The sequence below is a fragment of the Eucalyptus grandis genome, chromosome 4, assembly GCF_016545825.1.
Source record: "Eucalyptus grandis isolate ANBG69807.140 chromosome 4, ASM1654582v1, whole genome shotgun sequence".
In the NCBI taxonomy this organism is placed as follows: Eukaryota; Viridiplantae; Streptophyta; class Magnoliopsida; order Myrtales; family Myrtaceae; genus Eucalyptus; species Eucalyptus grandis.
Genome location: NC_052615.1, coordinates 1,498,067 through 1,521,816, shown reverse-complemented (window position 1 = coordinate 1,521,816; position 23,750 = coordinate 1,498,067). Strand labels below are relative to the sequence as shown.

Below are 23,750 nucleotides of genomic sequence, written 5' to 3'. Positions count from 1 at the left end.
GAATCGAGCTACCACTCATTTGAGTTGGTATCCACTATTCATGCTTCTCGAGACTCACCACCACCAACTCCTGAAGTTTCAAATGCTACTCTAATGGTGGGAAGGATGATGGTTGAGAATGGTTTTAATCCTGGTAATGGCCTTGGAAGAAATGGTCAGGGGATTCGAAACCCCATTGAAGCCCCTCAGAGGTCCCGTGCTGCTGGATTAGGGTACCATGGAAGAGGTGGGGAAAGTTCTGGAGGACGAAGACAGGAAAGGCGGAACCCGCCACCTGATCACGGGCGAGGAAGGCAAAACCCATTACTCCCGAACATTCGCGAGACATTCCCTGGTCCTCCAATGATGATGCAGGATGAAGCAGAAATAATGGACACCCTGGGGCAACAAAGCGGAAAATTCGACTATCTGGTGAAGTATTCGGCTCCTCCCAGTTTCTACATTGATCCCCGCGATATTGTCCCAGATGGATGGGGTGGCATGGATGATTTGACACCCCTGGAGACGGAAAACCCCGAAGATGCATTGGAAGGAATCTCTAGTCTCTTCGATGATGTCTTCATAGGGACCATTGACGAAGGACCTCAGGAGAAGATGGGCTCTAGCCCACAAGAGTAACTCATTTACTGCTTTCTCACATTCCCCTACGCGGGAATTTTTATCGCTTTCTAGGGCTTGTTTTGGATTTCTTCTTTTTCGCTTTCTTTTTAGGGCTTGAAAATTGCATTTCCATTCAATAAATGTAATTGATTGATGAATATCAATAAAATTACAAGTTTTATTTTGAGGGCATGATGAGGTACACCAAACTAGCCCGGTGATGATATCCAGCCGATAAAAGAAAAAGAAAATCCAAGGAGAATTCTGAGGCCTGGGCTCCATCATGCTTTCTCATGTCAAAATGTTTAAAAAAAAAAAACAACAACAAAAACATAAAAACAAAGGGATAGATTTCTTTGTTTGTCTTTCTAATTTATTTACTTCATGTTTCAGGAGCAATCTTACGGCATACAAAAGTATGGAAATGGTCCATGCAACAAATGCTGACATTGACGACCTCGAGGACTTGAATGAAGATTCCATTGAGGTGCAGCGAAGCTGGGAACAACATGAAAAAGCCAAGGCTCTCACATCCAGAGAGTGTTACTATTAATTTAGGTGACACCGAAGACGTTAAAGAAATTAAAATTGGGGCAAATCTTCCCAAAACGAGGCCGAGCGCCTAACTCGGCTACTAAAGGAATACCAGGATGTCTTTGCATGGACCTATGCCGACATGCCCGGGTTTAGACCCATCAATCGTCGAGCATTGCTTGCCTACTAATCCGGACGTACCACCTAAGAAGCAAAGGCTCCGGAGAACTAAGCCCGAGCTCTCGAAGAAGATAGAGGAAGAGGTGATGAAGCTTCTGAAGGTGGGATTCATTGAAGTCTCACAATACCCTGAATGGGTGGCTAATATTGTGCCGGTGATGAAGAAGGATGGTAGAGTTCGAGTTTGCGTCGACTATCGAGATCTAACCAAGGCTAGCCCAAAAGATGATTTCCCGCTGCCTCACATATATGTCCTCGTGGATAGTACTGCCGGATTTGAACTATTCTCATTTATGGATGGGTTTTCCGGATACAATCAGATAAGGATGAAAGAGGAAGACAAGGAGAAGACTGCATTTATCACCCCGTGGGGGACTTTTCATTACAAGGTCATGCCCTTTGGACTCAAGAACGCAGGGGCAACTTACCAGCGAGCCATGGTAACACTACTCCATGATATGATGCATCAGGAGATTGAAGTCTATGTTGATGATATGATCGCAAAGACTCGGCCTGGAAGAAGCCATGTGGAAACCCTGAAGAAGTTGTTTGATCGACTCCGTGAATTCAAGCTTCGGCTAAATCCCACTAAATGCGTGTTCGGGGCAACATCTGGTAAATTACTCGGATTCATTGTAAGCAGTAAGAGGATTGAGATTGACCCATCCAAGGCTAGGCCATATGCGAATTGCAACCTCCATCAACAGTGAAAGAAGTTCGGAGCCTCCTGGGAAGACTGAATTACATAGCCCGGTTCATTTCCCAACTCTCTGAAATTGCCAAGCCATTCTTCAAGCTCCTAAAGAAGAATGCACGAATCAACTGGAATGATGAGTGTTGAGAAGCATTCAACAAGTTAAAGAAGTACCTGATGAATCCACCAGTTCTTGTCCCGTCGTCACCAGGGCATCCCTTGATTCTCTACCTCACCATTAATAGTGAGTCATTGGGTGCAATGTTGGCTCAGGAGAGTCCTGTGGATAAAAAAGAACGGGCAATTTATTATCTGAGTAAGAAGTTCACTGTATCAGAGCTGAAATATTCTGATGTTGAAAAGACTTGTGTGGCATTGGTGTGGGTATTGCATAGATTGCGACAATACACACTACATTATCAGACATTTCTCGTAACTAAGAACGACCCCATCAAATATTTACTTGATCGGCCGGCTTTGGTAGGTAAGTTGGCCAAATGGCAAATTTTGATCTCCGAATTTGATGTGCAATACATGCCACAAAAGTCGGTTAAGGGACGAGCGATCGCTGATCTATTGGCCGAGAATTTAGGAGTCTCTAATGACGATGACAGTTTCCTTGACGACCGTGTTTTGAGTGTAAATGAAGACTCATGGAAGATGTTCTTTGATGGAGCTGTAAACTTGTCTGGTTCTGGTACTGGGCCAATTCTGATATCCCCAGATGGACAGCACTATCCGGTAGCTGCAAAATTGATATTCCCATGCACTAACAATGTGGCCAAGTATGAGGCTTGCATCCTCGGACTTCAAGCCGCAATCGAGATGGGTGTGGCCAAGTTAATGGTATTTGGAGATTCGGCGCTGATCATATTACAGACTGTAGGTGAGTGGAAGACCAAGGATGCCAAGTTGCTCCCGTACCACAAGTACTTAGAAGATCTGGTAAAGGAGTTTGAAGAAATTTCATTTGAATACTTGCCAAGGTCTCATAATCAATTTGTGGATGCATTCGCGACTTTGTCATCTATGTTGCAAGTCACTGACGGGTTAGAGGTTGAGCCTTTGAAGATAGAGGTGTTGCCTTCGACTTACCGTATGATTATAAGCAAGAACCGATGGAAAACCGTGGTATTACGATATCATGAACTACATTAAAAGGCAGGAATTTCCCAAAGGAAGCACTCCTTCGATAGGAAGTACATCACGAAGATGGCCTCAAAATTCTTCGTCGTGGCGAGAATTTGTACAAGAGATCTTATGATTCGTTTTTTGTTACGGTGTGTGGATGCAACCAAAGCCACTCAAATCATGCAAGAAGTGCACGAAGGAATATGTGGTCCTCATATGAATGGGCACATGATGGCCAAGAATATTATGAGATTAGGCTACTATTGGCTCACACTAGAAAGTGGCGCATCAAGCATGTACGGAGTTGTCATCGTTGCGATCCATGGTGATAAGATAAATGTTCCTCCAACCGAGCTGCATCGGTTTTTTGAGCCATGGCCCTTCTTAATGTGGGGCATTGATGTGATCGGCCCAATAAATCCGAAAGCTTCTAATGGGCATCGATTCATTTTAGTGGCCATAGACTATTTCTCCAAATGGATATTAGCTACATCATTTGCAAGTGTCACTGCTCGCAACGTTGCGAAATTCATCAAACGTGACATAATTGCTCGTTATGGTGTCCCTGAAGCAATCATCACTGATAATGTGACCAATTTGAACAACAAACTTGTTGATGAGTTGCTCGGAGAGTTCAAAATCAAGCATTTGAATTCGTCTCCTTACCGCCCTCAAATGAACGGGGCCGTTGAAGCAGCTAATAAGAACATTAAGAAGATTTTGGCTAAGACAGCTGAGAATTATCGAGATTGGCATGACAGTTACCCTTCGCGCGATGGCGTATCGGACATCAATCCGCACTTCCACCGGGCTACCCCGTTTGCTTTGGTGTATGGCAAGGAGGCAATTCTACCGTAGAAGTGGAGATTCCTTCTCCGAGAGTTTTATCCCAAGTGGAGTTGTCGAAGCTGAATGGTCGCAACAAAGACTTGAACAGTTAAACTTAATTGATGAGAAGAGACGAAGGCGCTTTGTCATGGCCAAGCTTATCAGCAAAGAGTTGCCAGATCCTTCAACCGAAAAGTACGACTGAGACATTTCGAAGTAAATGATCTTGTTCTAAGAAAGTTGTTGCCAATTTTCCCTGATCCTGGGGGCAAGTTCGCCCCAAATTACAGTGGTCCATATGTGGTGAAGAAGGTACTTCCTAGAGGTGCCTTGATCTTGGCAAAAATGGATGGTCGTGAGTTTTCCACTCCAGTTAATTTTGATACTGTCAAGAAGTATTATCCATGATAGAATTTGCCATGTCTTGTCTTCAATTGCAAGTATTTTATCATGAATAAGATGCCTCAATCAGTTGAATTGTTCAAGTTTGTCATAAATTTTGCATTCTTCTTCCTTAATGAATCATGTGAGATAAATTGAATGTCAAATGAGATACCTTGGAATGATGAAAGGCAAGCCTTGTTCCATACACTACCCCATACACTAATCCTCGGTGAGTTGTGTAAAAGAGTTCCATGCCCGTAAGGAAGAGGGTGATCTCGCAAAGGGTACACTAACCAAGGTGACAAGAGGCAATTTCTTCTTCTACCCGAAACACTACAGGTATGCCCATTGTTTAGCCCTTCGAGCCCACACACATGAAGAATTTTTAAATCATCCCTATTAAGGATCATCCCACATTGGGACAAAGTTTGAAATGAATGAAAGGAATTTTCTTACTCACACTTGCATCAATCTTTGAATGTTGCTTTCATGTTGTAACTCCTATGATAATTTAAAGTGCCTTAGGATGATGAAGAGCAGTCATTTCTCTATTCTACACACTTTTATCCATTGCATAGCCCACTTGAGCTTATGAATTCATTCATATTAAACCCAGTTGGTGATCATCCCCCACACTGGGGCAAGACAAAAACACTCAAGTAGCATGAACTAGAATACCGACAAAAATGGAGATTTTGTTTTAAAAAAAAATGCAAAAATGGGGCATAAAAAGCAGTGTGCCTGGTAAAAGCAAGGCCGATGCCCAAAAGAAAAAAAAAGCTCAAATGCTGTTGCAATCAATGAGTGCAAAAAAAAAAAAAATCTCCGACAATGGAGAAGGAAAGTGGTGGAAATGTCAAGATGATCACCAACTTTGACCCTCTAAACACTTTTTGAGCCTAATGATCCTTTCATTTCACAACCCATGAACCAAGCCTACGTTACGTCCCTTGCAACCAAGCCTACGTTACGTCCCTTGCAAAGTCTTTTCAGATTAGGGCACTTGAATTAACGTAAGAGTTCATATACTTGAAAGCATCGCTTGAAGAAGTGCGAGTAAGAAAATTACTTCCTCATTTCATATGTTTCTTGACTTGGAAATGCCAAGACAGTTATGAAATGTCATTTTTCAAATGGTCCCGGCTTAAAGAGTCCCCTTTGTTAAGCCGTTGACCAAACCCACATTACGGTCCCTTTTGAAGACCTCTCAGATTGGTGAGATTGTACCACTTGCGAGATTGCTCGGACCCTTGTTTGGCATGACGATGGTGAGATAGAGTGATTGACAAAATCCTGCATCAAAAGTCAGGATGAAATTGCTATTTTAATGAGGATGAGAGAAAAGTCATTTCAGACCAAGGGATCCCCCATTTGACACACTCATGCGTTCAGAATGGAAATTAGGTGATGCAAAATTAATGGAAATCATCGTGAACCTCTATTAAATTGATGCATGTTTATGATTACAAATGCATGTTGTCTCTCCTACGATCATGTTTTGCAGGAGACATATCCCCGAAGATCGGAGATGTTACCAGGTAAGTATATCTCTATCCATACCTTGAATATTTGTTATTGCACAGGTATTCCCTTTTTAAGCATACCGACACTCAATTAAGTTGTCCCCAAAAGATTTTTCCTCCAGATTCAATCTGATTAAGGCGACCGAAGAATGGTTCGGGTCCTGGGCGGATGATTTCTATCGCAAGGCTAGGCGACCGAAGAATGGTTCGGGTCCTAGCCAAGCAAAACCTCAGTCTAGGTGACCGTAGAATGGTACGGGTCCTAGAAAACATTTATTGCTTTAACAGGCGACCGTAGAATGATACGGGTCCTGAAAAAGCAATTTCCTCATTCAGGCGACCGTAGAATGGTACGGGTCCTGAAAAATAATTTTCTTCGTCGAGGCGACCGTAGAATGGTACGGGTCCTTGACAACACCGATTCCTTATTCAGGCGACCGTAAAATAGTACGGGTCCTGGAAAATGAATCCCCGTTTACGCGACCGTAGAATGGTACGGGTCATAGACAAAACCTTTCTGCCGTACTGGGCGACCGTAGAATGGTACGGGTCTTGGGAAAGCAGTTCTTTACAAAACATTTCTGCTGTATTGGGTGACCGTAGAATGGTACGGGTCCTAAGAAAGCAGCTCCTTTCTGCCATACTGGGCACCGTAGAATGGTACGGGTCCTGGGAAAGCAGTTCCTTCACAAAGTCATGTTACTATTCTAGGCGACCGTAGAATGGTACGGGTCTTGGACAGGTAACACCCACTACCTTGAATTACTCTATCATCCTTAAAGGTAAGTTATTCCAGGTAGGTTCATCTATCATTTGCATTAGTATTTCCATGCATCATATAAATTGCATTAAAAAATGGAATTCACGTTCCAACAAAAAATCATTCACTGCATGTGCACGGTCAAAATTTAGGTCTCAATTTGTCTTTGAAGGCAACTCTACGAGCTCACCTTCAAAGAGGGGCAGTGCTTGACACCTAAATTTTGGCGACCCATTTAGACATTTAAAAAATTAGGGGTTAATTTTATCCCTGAAAAATAAAATCACATGGCATATAGTTTAAGAACATTTTTGTTTATTTTATTGGACCGACGGATAGTGCAAAATTTTTCATATATTTCGTTCAGATTCTTTACACATTTAGGCAATATACACCAAATGATGTATTTTCGAGCAAAAAGGAAAAGGAAAATTTTGGATAGAATATGTGAAAAATACAAAAGGGGAATATTGCACAAGGTGGATATATTTCAACGATATATTTAGGGGTATCATGCGCGAACAAAAAGAAAAAAATATATAGCGTAGAGATACATTTTTAGACCTATATAATACCTCGCGTGCAATTTGTTTGAGGAGGCCACACATATCGATACACACGGCCGTACGTAGGGGGAAAATTGGTAAAAAAATCGTGGAAAGAGCAAGCGTGAGAGAATTCGTGAAAGTGAGAAGAAAGAAAAAAAAAAGAGGAAACCCTCCTTTTGTCGTTCAAGAAAAAGAGTCTTTTTTTCTTCCTTCGACAACCTACGAGAAGAAAAAAAGAGAAAAGTCAGCTACGGTGAAAGACACGGAGGGGACGTGCGCAGTAGAGAGGAAAAAAAGAAACAAAGAAGAAGCACTGTTCTTCTTCGTCGCTGGTTCATCGTTGCCGACGCCTCCCTCGCTGCTCAAGCCGCCGGGCCACCACTCCAAAGATTACGCGCGCCGCACGCACGACGCGACCAGCACGCTCTGCGATCCGGCGCTCGACGCCCTCGCCCTTCGCCCGAGCACGCGTTCCGCCAGCCGCCGAGATTCCACCATTCGAGTCCCCACTCGCAAGTCTCCACGCCGGCCAGCGCCCGCTCCACCGCTCGAGCGTCGACGTCCGGAACCCACGAGCACCGCCGCCCTCCGCCCGAGCTTCCCGCCATCGCCACTCGTCACCCCCAACGCTGCGCTGCCTCTCGCGTCGCACCACCTCCGCCGTAATCCCGAGCTCGACGACGACCTAGCCACGCACCTCCGTCGCGGCGCTCGCCACCGCGACGGAGCCCCTCCCTCAACCGACACGCCTCCGCTCGCGCGCCGCAGATTCGAGATCCCCACAAAGAGCCGATCCCAGATCCGACGCCTTTCCTCCTCCGGATCTAGAATCGTACCGCCGCCGAGCCAACCTTCCCCGTGCCGCCGTGTCGCCATCCCGAAGCCGCCTCGCCGCCCGACGACCCGCAAGCTGTCCCGACGTGTCGCTGAACCGCCCGTTGCCCGCTGGTCACCTGCGTTGCGCCCCGACGCCGCCCGGTGCCTCGCCGGAACCCTAGCCGGCGACTTCCCCTCGCCAAATCGGCCACCAGATTTATTTTTCTTTTTCTTTTTCAGAAAAAAAGGAAAAGAAAAAAAGAGAAAAGCAAAAGAAAATTTAGGTATTTTCTTTATCTTATTTTTGTTTTATTATTTTTGCTATTTTATTTTATCATTTTAGTGTAATTATTCCTTTAATGTGAAATTGAAATTCCATGATATGAAATTGCCTTGAAATTAGTGATTGTTAGTCTGATTTTCAAGCTCGAAATCCGACTCGCAATTACTTAAAAAAATTGCCGATCCGATTTTCAAGCTCGAAATCCGACTCGCAATTACTTAAAATTGCCAATCCGATCTCCCGCTCGAGATCCGATTCGTGATTTATGTGAAATTGGCCAACCCGATCTCATGCTCGAGATATGGTTCGTCAATTTGGGTATCAATATGGCTTGATTTGCTGTGGTGTTGCTTAAATTAATTTTCTTAAAAAGAAAACAAAAAAATGTAGCTTTAGGGTTTGCATGTTCATAATAGGTATTTTATTTCGAATTTTCAAGAAAAATAAGAAAATCAAATCAATTAATTTAGGTTGTTAGTTTTCTTTAAAACTTGGATTGCATGTTAATTATTAATTTCAAAATTTAAAAAAGGAAAAAAGGAAAAACATAAAAAATCATCATGCATAATTCATGTAGAATTAGGGTACATTTTGCACGTCATTGCATATTAGGATAGAAATTGCACTTAAGTTAATTTAGATAATTTCTTAATTTACTATTGGTTTAGGTATTTCATTAAATGGATTGCATTTTAGGATTATCTAGGTTAAGATAATATTTTAATTTAAATTAGGATGTGGCTCAACCTAATTCCTAATATAAATTAAATAGGATCTTAATCTAATTAGGTAATTTTCATATTTCACCTAATTTCGAATTTCATAAAAAAATAAAAAATGCCATAGGTTGATTTGTCTTTTATTTTTTAGGATAAAAAATGTATTCTTTTAGGAAAAAGAAAAATTGTCATATGCACGTCATTAGGATTAGAATTCATTGAGATGCATGTCATTTAGTATTTTTGCTAGGCCCATTCAAATTACATGTTATTAGAATTAAGTCATTTAGTTAATATTGCATTGCATATTGCATGGTTTTCATTAAAAAGTGAAAACAAAATAAAAATTGTGTGTTAATTAGAAACCATATCTAGGGTTGTTGGTGTGGATTTTAATTTAACATTGAAGATGCTTTCGTTGCTTTGAGGTAAGTCCTGCAATTTATTCATTTGCTTTCTTGAGTGTTAAATTGGTGGTTTGCGCACCTGCATGGTCACCTCGCATGTTAAGGAATTAAAATCAATTCAAATTGCTCGCCAAAATTTTTTTTTTTCAAAATAAAAAGAAAGGTACCAAAAGGGCGTTAGAGAATTCTAGCGTAACCAAGTCCCCGTACTCCATAGTCTCTCTGAGTTCGTAGGAGTAAAATAATTCTCCCATTATTTTACTTGGGTTTCTAATCGACCCACCAAAAATAGATTAGTGGCGACTCCTAATTGAAAATCAATTGCATGTTAAGAACTTAAACCTAAGTCGCGAATTGGTATGGGCTTGGGAGAGCCCGAGTTAAGTCTAGGCTTAACAATCCATTAGCCAAACCTTAGGTGGCTCACCCCGAAACATTTGGTCGCGACATACCTCGATCAAGCCATCTTTTATAATCAAATTTAATATTTGAGCCATGCACCTCATACATAAAAGATCACCATTCAAGATCAATAATCTATCTCTTGAAAGTTTACCTTTAAATTACCAAAGGTAATATTATTCGAACTAGGATTATTCATGATGATTACCCTCATTTTTTTTCCCTACTCCCAACTCGTAGATGCATTTCTCAACCATCTTTCCAATCTTCCCAATCTCTCTGCCCTCAGACATCACCACAAAGTTGATGTTCTTCCGTGCAACTTCCCCTGTGCATGGACCATGCTCCTCATCTTGAAGAGCATGCTTCTTAAGATGCTTTTACATCATATTCTCGGGGCCCTATCTCAGGCACCCAATACTCCATTTAGGTGATATTTACGTAATAAAACTTGTAATGAGAGGTTTTTCGTGAATTCAATATTGACGGACTGAATTGAAAAATCAAGGATCCGAGATTTTGGCTGAACCGGCGCAATACACTCAGGTCTATTAAATGAATATCGTACTAACCATCTGAAGCCATAAAAGGTTCATTATTTACCATAGTTAAGAGACGTGAAAATTTTCATGCAATTTCAAGAAATCTAAGTACTGTTATGGGCATCGAGACCTTTTAAATTCTTAGAGAGTGGAGTCATTTGGACATTGATAATGGAAAAATCGTTGGTCAAAATATTTTATGGAAAATGTTAACTAGTGCCCTTTGAGCGCGTGTTTATTTGGTCTCATTAAATGTGTTTTAGAAATTTCAAATTCAAAATACGTGAATATTAAGAATTAAAAAAATGTGCATGGAATTTGTTATTTTCACTTTTAATTAATTTAACTAGTTTCTTAAAGACAATTATTAATAAGACCCTTACAAATAGCCCCGAACACGATAATGCTCATGTGAAGCACCATAAGAAAATCCACACGAAGTTCAAACATGGACACTGTCAAATGTTCCACTTATTACAAAGTATCATCTTGTTACTGCGACGAATACACCGAAATTAAAATGAAAACGGAGGAATACTTTGCTCGTGTCGGAAAAAGTTGCCCCGATCGACTGCGGTCTTCACGCGCACCAACCTGTCGAAATTGTTCTTGAAGTATTTCTTTCCCCAAGCGCTCGCTTGCTTATAACCCGTGTCGCCTTTCATGTTGTTCGTTCCTATGTCCAGATCCCTGTAGTTGATATAGGCCTCTCGAGGAGATTTTGACACATACGGCGCCATATAACTGTAGAAGCTTCGTATCCAACTCACGTGCTTTGAAGCAACCTCGTCGCCTCCATCGGTCCATGACGTTAAGTGCTGGATCTTGTACAGAACGCCAGCTCTGTGAGGGAAGGGAAGGGCGGATTCTGAAATCTCGCTCATTCTCCCGCCGTAGTGGTTCCAAATCATTTGAGCCACCCCTACATCTTCCTCAAAGAACCTCTCCCACATCCCCTCTAAGCCACTCTTAGGGATCGGCTCCTTCACATAATCCGACTTGTGCTTGAAGTATAATTTGGTGTTGGAGCTCCTGTTCAGCAAGACTTCCAAGGGCTCTCCACTAAACCCCTCGAAGTAGAGGATCGACTCGATCCAGCTCATCTCGGTGCAGTCCTGTCTCGTGACATCCAGTTCCGGGAAGCTGCTCCTCGTCACCTCCAGGAGCGCGTCGACCCCACCGAGGTAAAGAGTGTTAAACGACGCTTCCATCGTCCTCGTCCCGTTGGGGCCAGAGTTGGAACTCTGTAAGATCACCCGCATGAATAGGTCGTTGGGGAGCTCGTTCCCGATAAGTTGCCACTGGTGCACGAGCTTGGTCGCATGTTGTTCCAACGTCCTCAAGAGCGTGAACACGGTCACGGTCGACGGTACCGGGACCAGCTTGACTTTCCAGGACACTACTACACCGAAGCTGCCACCGCCTCCACCTCGGATAGCCCAAAAGAGGTCTTCCCCCATGGATTCTCTATCCAGGAGCCGACCTTGTGCATTGACCAACTGGGCATCGATTACGTTATCAACGGCAAGGCCGTATTTGCGCAGCATCGTGCCATAGCCTCCGCCGCTGAAGTGCCCACCGACACCAACTGTGGGGCAGACACCAGCCGGGAAGCCTAGGGTTTTGCTCTTCTCAGCAATCCTATAGTAGAGCTCACCAACCGTTGCGCCCGATTGGACCCACGCTGTTTCGTCCTCCACATCCACAGCGATGAATCGGAGATTCACCATGTCCATGATGACGAACGGGACTTTGGACAAGTATGAAAGACCCTCATAGTCGTGACCACCACTTCGGATCCTCATTTGGAGTCCGTACCGCTGGGAGCAGGTGATGGCGGCTTGGACATGGGAGACATGGAGCGGTGTCACGATGAGTAATGGTTTCGGAGCGGAAGGAGTCAAGAAGCGCAGGTTCTGTATGGTAATGTCCAAGACAGAAGAATACGAAGAGTTGATTGGAGTATAAACGAGTTTAGAGATTGCCGTTGCGTTTTCGGAGTGAAGAGAGAGGCATTGCAGGAAATTCTCAGGAGTGCTCATAACAAAAGGCACTAAAGGAGCTGAAAAGAGCAGAAGACATGCCAAGTGATGATGCATGGTGAAGCATTGCATCTTCATTTGTTATTTCGTTCTTTTCGGCTTGCATTACCCCCTATACGAAGGGTGTCTTATTTATAGTGCATGCAATGGCACGAACGTCGAAAGTCGATTTTTTATTTCACACTTCTCTTCCAATTGGTGACAAACGTATGGACGAAATTAGTCGATTTTGGTTCTAGACAACGACGTGCGTGGAAGTTTATACGAATGTGTGCGGTTTGACTTTCTATCATCTTCCAGATAAGTTAACAATTGATTCATTTGATCGCGAATGGTCTGAGAAGTTTCTCTTATTCATTCAGCAACGGGTTTCGGGGAAAAATCTCAACAAATGAATCGACAGGGCGAATGTCGAGGAAAGAGCTCCTTTGTTGATGTTGGATACGAAAGTAGATGGCGTCAATGTAAAGGAATTGAAATGCGGGTTAGTTGAATTCTGAGGTTGGGAGAAAGGTGATGGGTGCGAGAATTTAAAGTGTTGGAAGAGTAGATCCGCAGGAAATTAGAGATGAAAGTAAAAGTAGAGTAACCAATGTTTTGATAATGATTGTATTTTTCTACGATGATTACAATGTGAGCTTTTATATGTAGGCCGTCTAAACGGCTTCCCAAGATCAACATAACTAGAAAATTGAACATCCTAAAGTTGTAGACGAAGATTTGTGCACCTGATTTGTTATTCATTGTTCTTGGAGCAAAATGACAACAATCAGGGCCTTCAATGCTGAAGATCTTCTCCTCTATAACCCTCGAATCTTGGCTCGATGAGACCGCCACTCACGGTTTGCCTTACGTGAGTTGAGAGAGAATTTTGGAACAGTGAGGGCTAGAGGAGGGACCTTAGCGCTATTTATAGAGTTTAGGACGGGCCTCTCATCACGGGCCAGCCTAACTCGCCCCACACAAGCCAGAGCCCATATCCGATCGTTAAGAAGCTTTATGCCTTACCTTATTAGACCAACACCGTAAAACGGTAATTACAATCTCAATTAATGTAGCCCACATAAAGAAAACTCTTACATTATATTCATCCATCAGCACTTGTATATAAGCGGTGGTAGATTTTGAATTCACTAATAACTTCTTAGTACTATTTACAGATGTTTAAAAGAAGTTATAAATATTAGACACTATAATATTTATCAGCAACGATTATCCATAAGAAGTTACAAATCTCGAGATCATAGGCATAACTAGCTAGCAATCCCATGTTCGTGTCAATGCGCCATCTTCGTCATAGACGGATGTATTCAAAATCATTTGTTTTGTTCATTACAACACTGCTTCAACACTCAGCGAATTTCACAATTATTTGTTGTCCACGAGTTTATCAGTGAGTTTTCGATCTCCTTCAAGCTATCGATTGGTGAAGGCAAATGTCGATAATCATTGCACTATTTGTTGTTGATGACTTTATTAATGAGTTATCGGTTTCCTTCAAGTTGTTGACTATCATGTTCACATACTTTAACCAAATTTTGCCCTTATGAAATGAGCTTGTCTGCATCAATAATAGCCATAAACTTGTCAAAATTTTCGTGTCAAAAAAACGTATCATGCATTGGGGCACTGTCCGGTCTAGTGCTCTAGAAAGCTGCTTCAACTATGAAATGTTGCGGCTTTTATAATGGGCATGTACATAATTATAGCGAGGTACATATCATCTTTCAGAAATTTGCTATTCAACATCAAGGTGCGGTGGCTGTCGGACTCTTCATAGCATAACTACGGCTTTTAGCACACAGACTAAAAAGACGCTATATTGGATCCGTCCAACATGCATGAATAGCACCGCTTTTGGAAACATATTTTTCCACTGAATAAACTATAGTTAAAGATATAGTTAGACAGAACAAATTGACATTTACTCCAAATTAGTTTCCTTCCCTTGAAGAATTCCAATCTGGTATCCTTAATCCAAGCCTAGCATTTTGTCTAATGTTCCCTTAAAATGTATACGTGTCAAGACACATGGTAGATTACTACAAGACGAATCTAACATAGAGAATGACAGATCCAATATGGAAAATTAACATATGCATTTTGATGGAATATTGGACGAAATACAAACAGCGGGTAGATTTGGGTTAGGGGTACTGGATTGAGATTTTTTGTAATTAGAAAATTATTTTGGAATAAATGTGTCATGGGGATACAATTTGTGATTTTTAATGATATTAAACCTTCAAAATATGATTGACATGATCTATGAGCTTATCACAATCTATGGTGACCTATCATGTCTCATAATTATCTTCTTTTTGTATATATTTTCACCAAATGGCCTAGCTATCTGAAATGAATCACGTATCAAAAAAATTACTACAAAGATTATTTTTGATGTCGTGAGAAAATGATTTAAATCTTTTTCGGAAAATTATGCCAGTGGTCCATCTGCAATAGAAATGTAAACCAAAGAAAACTTCAAACCTAGTTCGAGAATGTCTAAGACATATTTCACATTGCAAAAGCCACGTGATTCAGTTGTATTAGTCATCTATTGGAATACATTTCTCTCTTCTCGTTCAAAGTTTGCTTCCGCCTCAGAATAATCTGTCGACCAACTTATGGGAATGTTCAACAATTAGACAATTTCAATCTTGCCAAGTTGTATTGACCAAAGAAAATTTTGCCAAGTATTTTTCCGTTTTTAGATGAAGATATTATTCGATAGATTGCTTTCTAGAACCACCTTACCAACGTTTTGGCCTCTGTGGAGCCAAGGCCAGCCTCGATAGACCCATATCTGAATACCTGCGACTTGGACGCAAGAGCTAGGTGCCCAAGCATGGGCGCTAGAGACCAGGCCTCGACAAACCCAAGCACTGGCACTAGGTGCTTGGGCCTGACTTCAATGAACCCAAGAAGGTCTTATTGACTTGGGCACAAGAGCAGGTATCAGGACATTGTAAGCTAGGGACTTGAGAGCAAGTATTGGGGCCAAGCCCGGCTGTCCATGACTGGACACAGGAGCCATGTACCATGGCATGGCCATTGAACATCGGCATAGGCACCGATGTTTGAACTTGGCCTTTGTGGCTCCAGGCCAGGTGCTTAATGATTTAGGGCGCATGAGCCAAATGTTGACCCCACTTGAAAAAACAATAGATAGATAATAAATGAAAAAAAAAAAAAAGGTTTCAAATAAGGGCTCAAAGTATATTTACTTTCTCAAATAATGGACCTGAATGGACTTTATTTCAAATAAAAACCTGAAGTGGCCATGGTTGTTTCAAATAAAGGCCTAATGTGGCCATAGTTGTTTCAACTAAGAGCCTAATTTTGCCGTTCATTGTTGGCTAAATATTCCAACTGATCAAAGGGCATTTTCATTCAAATACAATTTTAATTTTAAATTACTTTTTATTCTTTTCATTTCTCCTTTCTATTTTTTTTTTCCTTTGATGAGGGCCAGTGGCCACGGGTAAGGGTCGAGCCCTCGTTAGCTGTTGGTAAGAGTCGACAAGGGCCTATAAGCCTTTCCAAACCATGGGCAAGGCCACCCCTTGCCAAATCTAGCGAGGGTTAGCCTTACCTAAGGCTTATGTGGATGACCTCCCCCAAGGCAAGATGTCCCTCACTTGCCTCTAGCAAGGCTACCCTTGGGCGAGGACGAATGTCGTCGATGGTCGTGAGTGTGAGCTCCCCTAGGATGGGGCCATCTCTTGCCTATGCGAGGGCTCCCCCCCAACAAACACCCAAAAGACCTCTCCAGGGGAAAAGAAAGAAAAAGGAAAAAAAAATCAAATAAAAAGGTAAATGACGAAATGTCCTTATTAGCAAGAAAATCAAGCTCTTATTTAAAATAAATATAATTACTTTAGGCTCTTATTTGAAATAAGATCAACTTTATGCCTTTATTTGAGACAATAATGACACTTCAGGCCTTTACTTGAAATAAGATCAACTTCATATTCTTATTTGAAAAAAAAAAAAAAGGCACTTCAGTTTCTTGTTTAGAATTGTTTCATAAATGAATGAACGAATTAATTACAAATAAATAACTAGGGGTGAGCATTGGTCTAGGGTCAACCCTAGACCAGCCCAACCTTGCCGATCTTTGATCCGGTTCCTAGAGAGACTAGGTTGGTCCTTGGTCCTAGAATTCGTAGACCAGCACTGTGTGAGTCGGTCCTTGGTCCTAAGAGTTCCGAGTTTGTCCAACCTAGACCAACCCTTATTATATTATATTATATTATATTATATTATATTATATTATATTATATTATATATATAATATTTTATAATTTTTTATATAAAGAAAACCTTAAAATAAACAACATCAACAACATTAAACAACTCTTTAGTGAGGATTTCAAGTAAATTTACATTGTTTTTTAATAACTTAGGTTTTTAATGTTTTTTACGACATCAATAGTCATAATTTATGAATGAGGAAAATGTTTTTGTAAGGAATCCTCATGGCGTTCAAAAAGGCACCTTATGGCATCCTTCTAGAGTATTCATTCTCTTTTATCTTATTTGTCATTTTAGTCTTCAATTTGCCAAAATCAAAAGAAACAATTTCTCCGCTCATCACTCAACACTTGCCTCGCTCGCTTTGGTTAACTTGTGCCGCTCATCGCTTCGTGCTGCTCACCGCTCAATGCTCGCTTAACTTGTTACTCCCTGCTCGACATTTAATGCTCATTTCATTCGACGCTCACCCCACTTGACCCTCATCGCTTGCCTTTCTTAAATGACCTCGCTCATCATCGAACCTATTGGGTCGGTACGATCCCCAGTTGCCCTTTCAAGGAATACAAAAAATAAAATAAAAAATTATTGGTTGGTCCTAGGTTGATCTCAAAATCAGACTGAACCCATTGAGTCACTCCGGTCGTCAATCAGTTTTTTAAGGAGTACAAAAAATGAAATAAAAAATTATCGGTTGATCCTAGGTTGACCCTAGAACCGAATTGAACCCATTGAGTCGATCTGGTCCTCGGTCCCAAGCTCAATAGGGTTGGTCCTCGATTCCAAAAATTGAGGACCAACACTATGCAAGTTGGTACTAGAGTTAGGGGGTGGACCGGCCCAACTCAGACCATACTCATCCCTATAAATAACGAAAGAAGAAGAAGAAGAAGAAGAAAGTAAAACAAAACCCGAACACATTGGGTTCGGCCCATATTTTAAAGTCCAATCCACTCATCACTTGAGCCCATAACGTCCAGAGATCAAGCCTATTTTCTTCAATAGCCCATTCACCCATCAATTGGGCCCTGGGGGCTTCAATGCATGCGTGAGCCTATCCAAGACCCAGACCGACCTCTAAATATCTCTGTCGAGTGATTCCGATTTCATTGTTGCTGAGCATCATCATCGCGAAATCCTCGGAGTCCTTCGTTGATCTTCGTTCATCAACAGTTTAGTGAGTTCATGCAATTGACAAAGCAAACAGTTTTCCACGTGTACAGACGATGCTAAAAAGTTCAATTACAAAGTTCAATCCAAAAGTTTAAGCTATTAGATGGAATGATATTATATGAATATATAGAACATTTATGACTAGTTGACCCATGGAATTTTGACCACAGCATGTGGAATTTAAAAAATGGAGGTGGACACACATTCACAAAAGGGACAGCACTGACTTTAATACCATGATAAAAAATCCAACCAAAAAGCTTAAGTTGTTGATTGGATGGAAACTACGTGAATATATTGAGCATTAGAAAATGTTGTTAAGTACTGTTCCAAAAGGAGATTGGCCGATTCAACAAGGTTCACCTCCAAAAGAGATTGGCCAATTCAAGCAAAGGCGACAAGGTGGTAGTAAGAGGCTAAGAAGCTTGCAAGAGGTTTGAGGTGATGGCAGTAGTAGAAATCTTGTGTCGTCTTGCAATCCTTAGTTGTGACCCAGCACATGGCGTTGTGATGATCTCATCATCATGTTGACACTTGGTCACTGGATTTTCTTTATTGATTCATGTTTGTTGTCATTTGTTCTAATTGAAAATCCAAATCTCTTCTTCAATCATAGAGGTCGTACCTCTATCCTACGGTTGCTCCGTTCTTACACCCTCAATGTGGTAGTCATACATTTGACGAAAAGCCAGATAGAGATTCAACACGTCTTCAGTTTGGTATTCGCCGTTCTAGCTCTAGATTTCACCTCTGTTGCTACCACTCATCGGCGAGAGGCCTTCACACCTTCTCGGTCTCTCTTGATTCAGATATCATTAGCTCGGCGTTTTTTTTTTCCCATGGCAGTGGCGAGGCATAGGGAAGAGGTTTTACGAGTTTTCTCTTATCCCTCTTAATTTCAATTGTTCAATTTTTTCAATCCTAAATCTCTATGGGTGGTCGACCGAAGCATGCTCTGTTTGATGGCATGTGGCCGGCCACCAGAGCCGTATCATAGGCCGAGATGAAGGCCCCTCAAGTGGACCGGACCCGGACCCATTAAATGGGCCGAGTTGTCAGGATCAACCGCGGTCTTCACACGCACCAACCTGTCGAAATTGTCCTTGAAGTATTTCTTTCCCCAAACGCTGGCTTGCTTATAACTCGTGTCGCCTATCACATTGTTCATTCCTATGTCGAGATCCCTGTAGTTGATGTAGGCCTCTCGAGGTGATTTTGACACATACTGCGCCATATAACAGTAGAAGCTGCGTATCCAACTCACATGCTTTGGAGCAACCTCGTTGCCTCCAGTGGTCCAGGCCGTTATATGCTGGATCTTGTACAAAATCCCAGCTCTGTGAGGGAAGGGAATGGCAGATTCAGAAATTTCTGCCATTTTCCCGCCATAGGGGTTCCAAATCATTAGAGGCACCCCTTGATCTTCTTCAAAGAACCTCTCCCACATGCCCTCTAAGCCACTCTCAGGGATTGGCTCCTTCACATAATCCGATTTGTTCTTGAAGAACGTTTTGGTGTTGGAGCTCCTGTTGAGCAAGACTTCCAAGGGTGTTCCGCTCGGAAACCCCGTGAAGTAGAGGACGGACTCAATCCAGCTCATCTCGGTGCAGTCCTGTCTCGTGACGTTGAGCTCCGGGAAGCGGCTCCTTGTCACCTCGAGGAGCAAGTCGACCCCACCGATGTAAAGGGTATTGAAAAATGGCTTGCATCGTCCTCGTCCCATTGGGGCCGGAGTTGTAGCTCCGCAAGATCAGCCGTATGAATAGGTCGTTGGGGAGCTTGCTCGCGACAAGTTGCCATTGGTGTACGAGCTTGGTCGCATTTTGTTCCAACGTCCTCAGGATAGTGAACACGGTCACAGTAGACGGCACCGGTACTAGCTTGACTTTCCAGGACACTACTACACCGAAGCTGCCACCTCCTCCACCTTGGATTGGCCAAAAGAGATCTTCCCCCATTGATACTCTATCTAGGAGCCGACCCTGGGCGTCGACCAACTGCACGTCAATTACATTATCGGCAGCAAGGCCATATTTGCGCAGCAGCGTGCCGTAGCCTCCACCGCTGAAGTGCCCCCCGATGCCAACTGTGGGGCAAATGCTGGCTGGGAAGCCTAGGGTTTTGCTCTTCTTGAAGATCCTATAGTAAAGCTCGCCAACTGTTGCACCCGACTGGACCCACGCAGTTTTGTCTCCACATCCACAGAGATCAATCGGAAATTCGCCATGTCGACAATGACAAATGGGACTTCAGACAGATACGAAAGGCCTTCATAGTCGTGACCACCACTTCGGGTCCTCATTTGGAGTCCGTACTGTCAGGAGCAGATGATGGTGGCTTGGACATGAGAGACGTCAAGTGGCATCACGATGAATGAGGGTTTCGGAGCAGGAGTCAAGAAGCGCAAGTTCTGTACGGTAATGTCCAAGACAGAAGAGTACGAAGAGTTGATTGGAGTATAAACGAGTTTAGAGATTGCAATGCCTCTCTCTGTTGCCCTCCGTATCACTGGCTCAATGAGGCGGCCCCCCTCACGTTTAGCGTTAGGTAAACGCCCTTTAGGTGAGGATACATGTGAGAATTAGGGTTAGAGGAGAGACTTGAGCACTATTTATGAATTTCCAGCCAGTCCCCTCATTACGGGCCAGCTCAACTCGGCCCACACTAGCTAGCCCATATTAGACTAATTAAAAACCTTCTATCTCTCTTTAGACCAACCTTGTTTTACAAGTAACCGTAAAAGCAATAAATTACAATATCAATTAATTTAGTCCACATTAGGAAAACTCTTACATTCTCCCACTTGGACTATATTAATTGAAATCGTACCGTATGTGCGCACATTTGGTCTAGAGATAATTCTTAATAGTCAATCATATCCCATAAAGTCTTAAACACCGAATCATGGCGGTAACTGCATGTATACAAACAAAGCCTTCCATGGTCACAAATGTTCTCAACTTTATTGATATGGATTCAATATGGTAGTGTGTCAAATGGATAACATCTCTCATGAGAGATCCCATTTGTCATCACCATTCTCTTACCTTAGGTGTCACAAAAAAAACCTTGTGCCACTAGAGAATGCTTTATGGTTCCAATGAACCCACATATGTCTTATCCTTATGGTTAACCTTTCTTTATGTATCACAAGACATATGCACAAGGCTAATAACCGGATGCCCGGATGCCCCTAGCCTTCACTCAAGGTTTATACAATCCCTTGAGACTTTATCAATATGTATTCAACATAATAACAATACATTCAAAATATTTTATTGAATGCAAAAATTGATACATATCAAACCGTTACAAAGTATAACGAACACAGATGAAACATTTATCAGAGTAAAGCCAAAATAGCTCCCACTAAACAATAGTATCTGAAGATATTCATAGGCCCATGCTAATGACATGTCACTCAAATACACATGGGCGTAGGCCTTTAGTTAGTGGATCTGTAATCACATCATTTGTGAAAATATGTTATATTATAAGTCACCTTTCTGTACCATTTCTTTATGGTAAAAAATATTTGACCACCATATATTTAGACCACTTGAGACCTCTGTAGTAAATAAATAGTATTACAAATTTGTTATCTCAATACAACCATATGGGTCTATCCATAAAGTTAAAACAATCAACTCCTTTCATGAGGTTCGAGCCTAAAAGCCCAAGTAATGTAACAGCCTAAAAGAATGTTACTAACACTTTGCTTACATAGTAGAAGATGATATAAAACTTTATTTACTACACTTACTGCTAACATAAATATGTATTCTGTTATTAATTGCATGTCATCAGAACAGCCAGCAAAATTTACATCTAAATATCATACTAACTGTAAGAATTGAACATGTCTATAAATTAGCATATAATCTCTTATCTTCTTTAAGTACCTTTAAATCTTCTTGGTAGCAACCCAGTGATCGCGTCTTAGATTTGATCGATATCTGCCTAGAAGTCCCGTCACAAAGACAACATTTAGTCTAATGCAAATTCGAGCATACATTATACTTTTAAGTGCACTGACACAAGGTACACCATTTAATTAGATTTTCTCAATATCTAAATAAGGACAATGTGATAGATTTAGTCCATCACCCTTAACAACAGGAGCAATTCCTGGCTTGCAATGATGTATATTGAATATTTCCAATATACAATCATCAAATGTCCTCCGAGAAAATCTAATATAATATGACAAAAACAATTCTTACAGACCTCAGTACAAAGGATATAAGATGTCTCATGGTCACAACTTGTAAGCAAAACATCATGTACATAAAGTATGAGAAAAATAAATTTCCTCCCACTAACCTTGCAAAGATATTGAATTACTTTGTTCTCAATCGAACAAAATAATAACACTATGAAACTTTAATAATATTGTTTGGAAACTTGCTTAAGACCATGACATGAATTAGAATTTTTCAGTCTACATATAAGTTTACTTAAATCTACTGCAAAATCATCCAATTGCACTATATAGATTTTGTATCTATTTGGCGTAACTCCATATCAAAATAAATTATTAATGCCACATTCACTCTGAAAGAATCTTTAAAAATACTAGAAAGAAATATTTATTTCTTCACTATAAACAATCCACCATTCTTTCAGAGTGAAAACTTTAGTTACCAATTTGGCTTTAAATTCTACAATCTCTCTTTGAAATTCTTTTAATTTTGTACGCCAATTTGCAACTAATGAACTTGTAATCTTTAGGCAAGTAAGTTAGTTTCCAAACACTATGATGTTTCTGTTGACACCTCAATTTTTAGTATGTTTATTTTATTAATTAAGTTTTTATTTATTTAGAAATAATAAGCAAATAAAAAAAACAACAAATAAAAACAAGAAAAGCAAAAAGCAAAAAAACAGCCCCCACCCTTTTTCTTTCTTTTTCCTTCGCACGACCTGCCCCCCCCCTCTTCTTCTTCCTCCTGTCTTCTTCCCGCTTCTTCCCTTCCACCTCTGCAACTCACGCGCGCGAACGAGCCTACGGCCGAGGAGTGTAGGCTGATGTCGGCCGGAAGAGACAGATCTCAAGCGCCATCATTAGTTTCCTTCAATGCCGAGCATGCGTTGTTGGAGGAGCTCGGATGGGACGCCGGTTCAGCCGCGGGGGTCCAATCGGTGTGCGAGGGCCGACGGCCGAACCTCCATCGACCGGCCTCCTCCTCGCCTATAAATAGCGGAGCAGCTCCATCGTTGAAAGACACGGCGAGCTCGGAGACTTTCCCTTGAGAGACTTCAGGGGAGACTCAAAGAGCGAGCGCGCGAGAGAAATCCGGTCGCGAACTCGAACGACCTCCCCCCGAGAGACTTCGGGGGAGGCCGACGACAAGTGAACCCGGAGAGAGAGGAACCGAAGCAGAGATCGAAAGCGAACGAGCGTCGCAAGCTTCCCCCGAGAGACTTCAGGGGAGGCCCGAGCGCTCGCAAGCCCAGATCTGAGCGTGAGGAGGTTGAACGAGTTTAGATCCGAAGGAGAGGGTTGGGATGTGAAGCGGAGAAGGTCATATCCGGAGAAGAGGAAGCTGGAGAAGAGGAAGGATCGTCTGGGCGGCAGATCCGGAAAGGGGGAAGCGTCTGCAAGATCAGCTCCCGACGCCATCGCTTCAAGCCACGCCGCCGCACCGTGTCGACGCCGAGGACAGGTGATGATGAGCCCTACTCACGCCATCCCCGTCGCTGCTTCCCCTCTCAAGACCTAACCGTCGCCGTCCTCTACGCCGTTGCCGTCATCGCTGCTGCCGCCGGGACGCCTCGTCCCCCTCCCTCGGCGCCGCGAATCGGGAACCCTAGGGTTCCCGATTTTCCGGTTCGTGGCCTCGGGTCATTGGATCGGATCCGGGCCACGAACCGGGTAGGGTTCCGCGAATCCGGGTAGGGTTTCAAGAATCGGGTCATGGCCGCAA

General features: G+C 42.3%; 1 protein-coding gene and 1 pseudogene across 1 annotated transcript; both read right to left on the bottom strand.

Annotated features, from left to right (window-relative positions):
* Positions 1-10,800: 10,800 nt before the first annotated feature.
* Positions 10,801-12,435, bottom strand: LOC120292716 (berberine bridge enzyme-like 26). The gene has a single exon (XM_039311066.1). It carries the CDS (start codon positions 12,391-12,393, stop codon positions 10,867-10,869), a length of 1,527 nt encoding a protein of 508 aa, XP_039167000.1. The 5' UTR covers positions 12,394-12,435; the 3' UTR covers positions 10,801-10,866.
* A 6,379-nt stretch (positions 12,436-18,814) lies between these two features.
* LOC120292920 lies at positions 18,815-23,446 on the bottom strand (annotated as a pseudogene).
* Positions 23,447-23,750: the final 304 nt, after the last annotated feature.

Bases quoted from the DNA above. Each gene is read 5' to 3' on its own strand.
- LOC120292716 (XM_039311066.1), bottom strand. From the start codon at position 12,393: ATGAGCACTCCTGAGAATTTCCTGCAATGCCTCTCTCTTCACTCCGAA.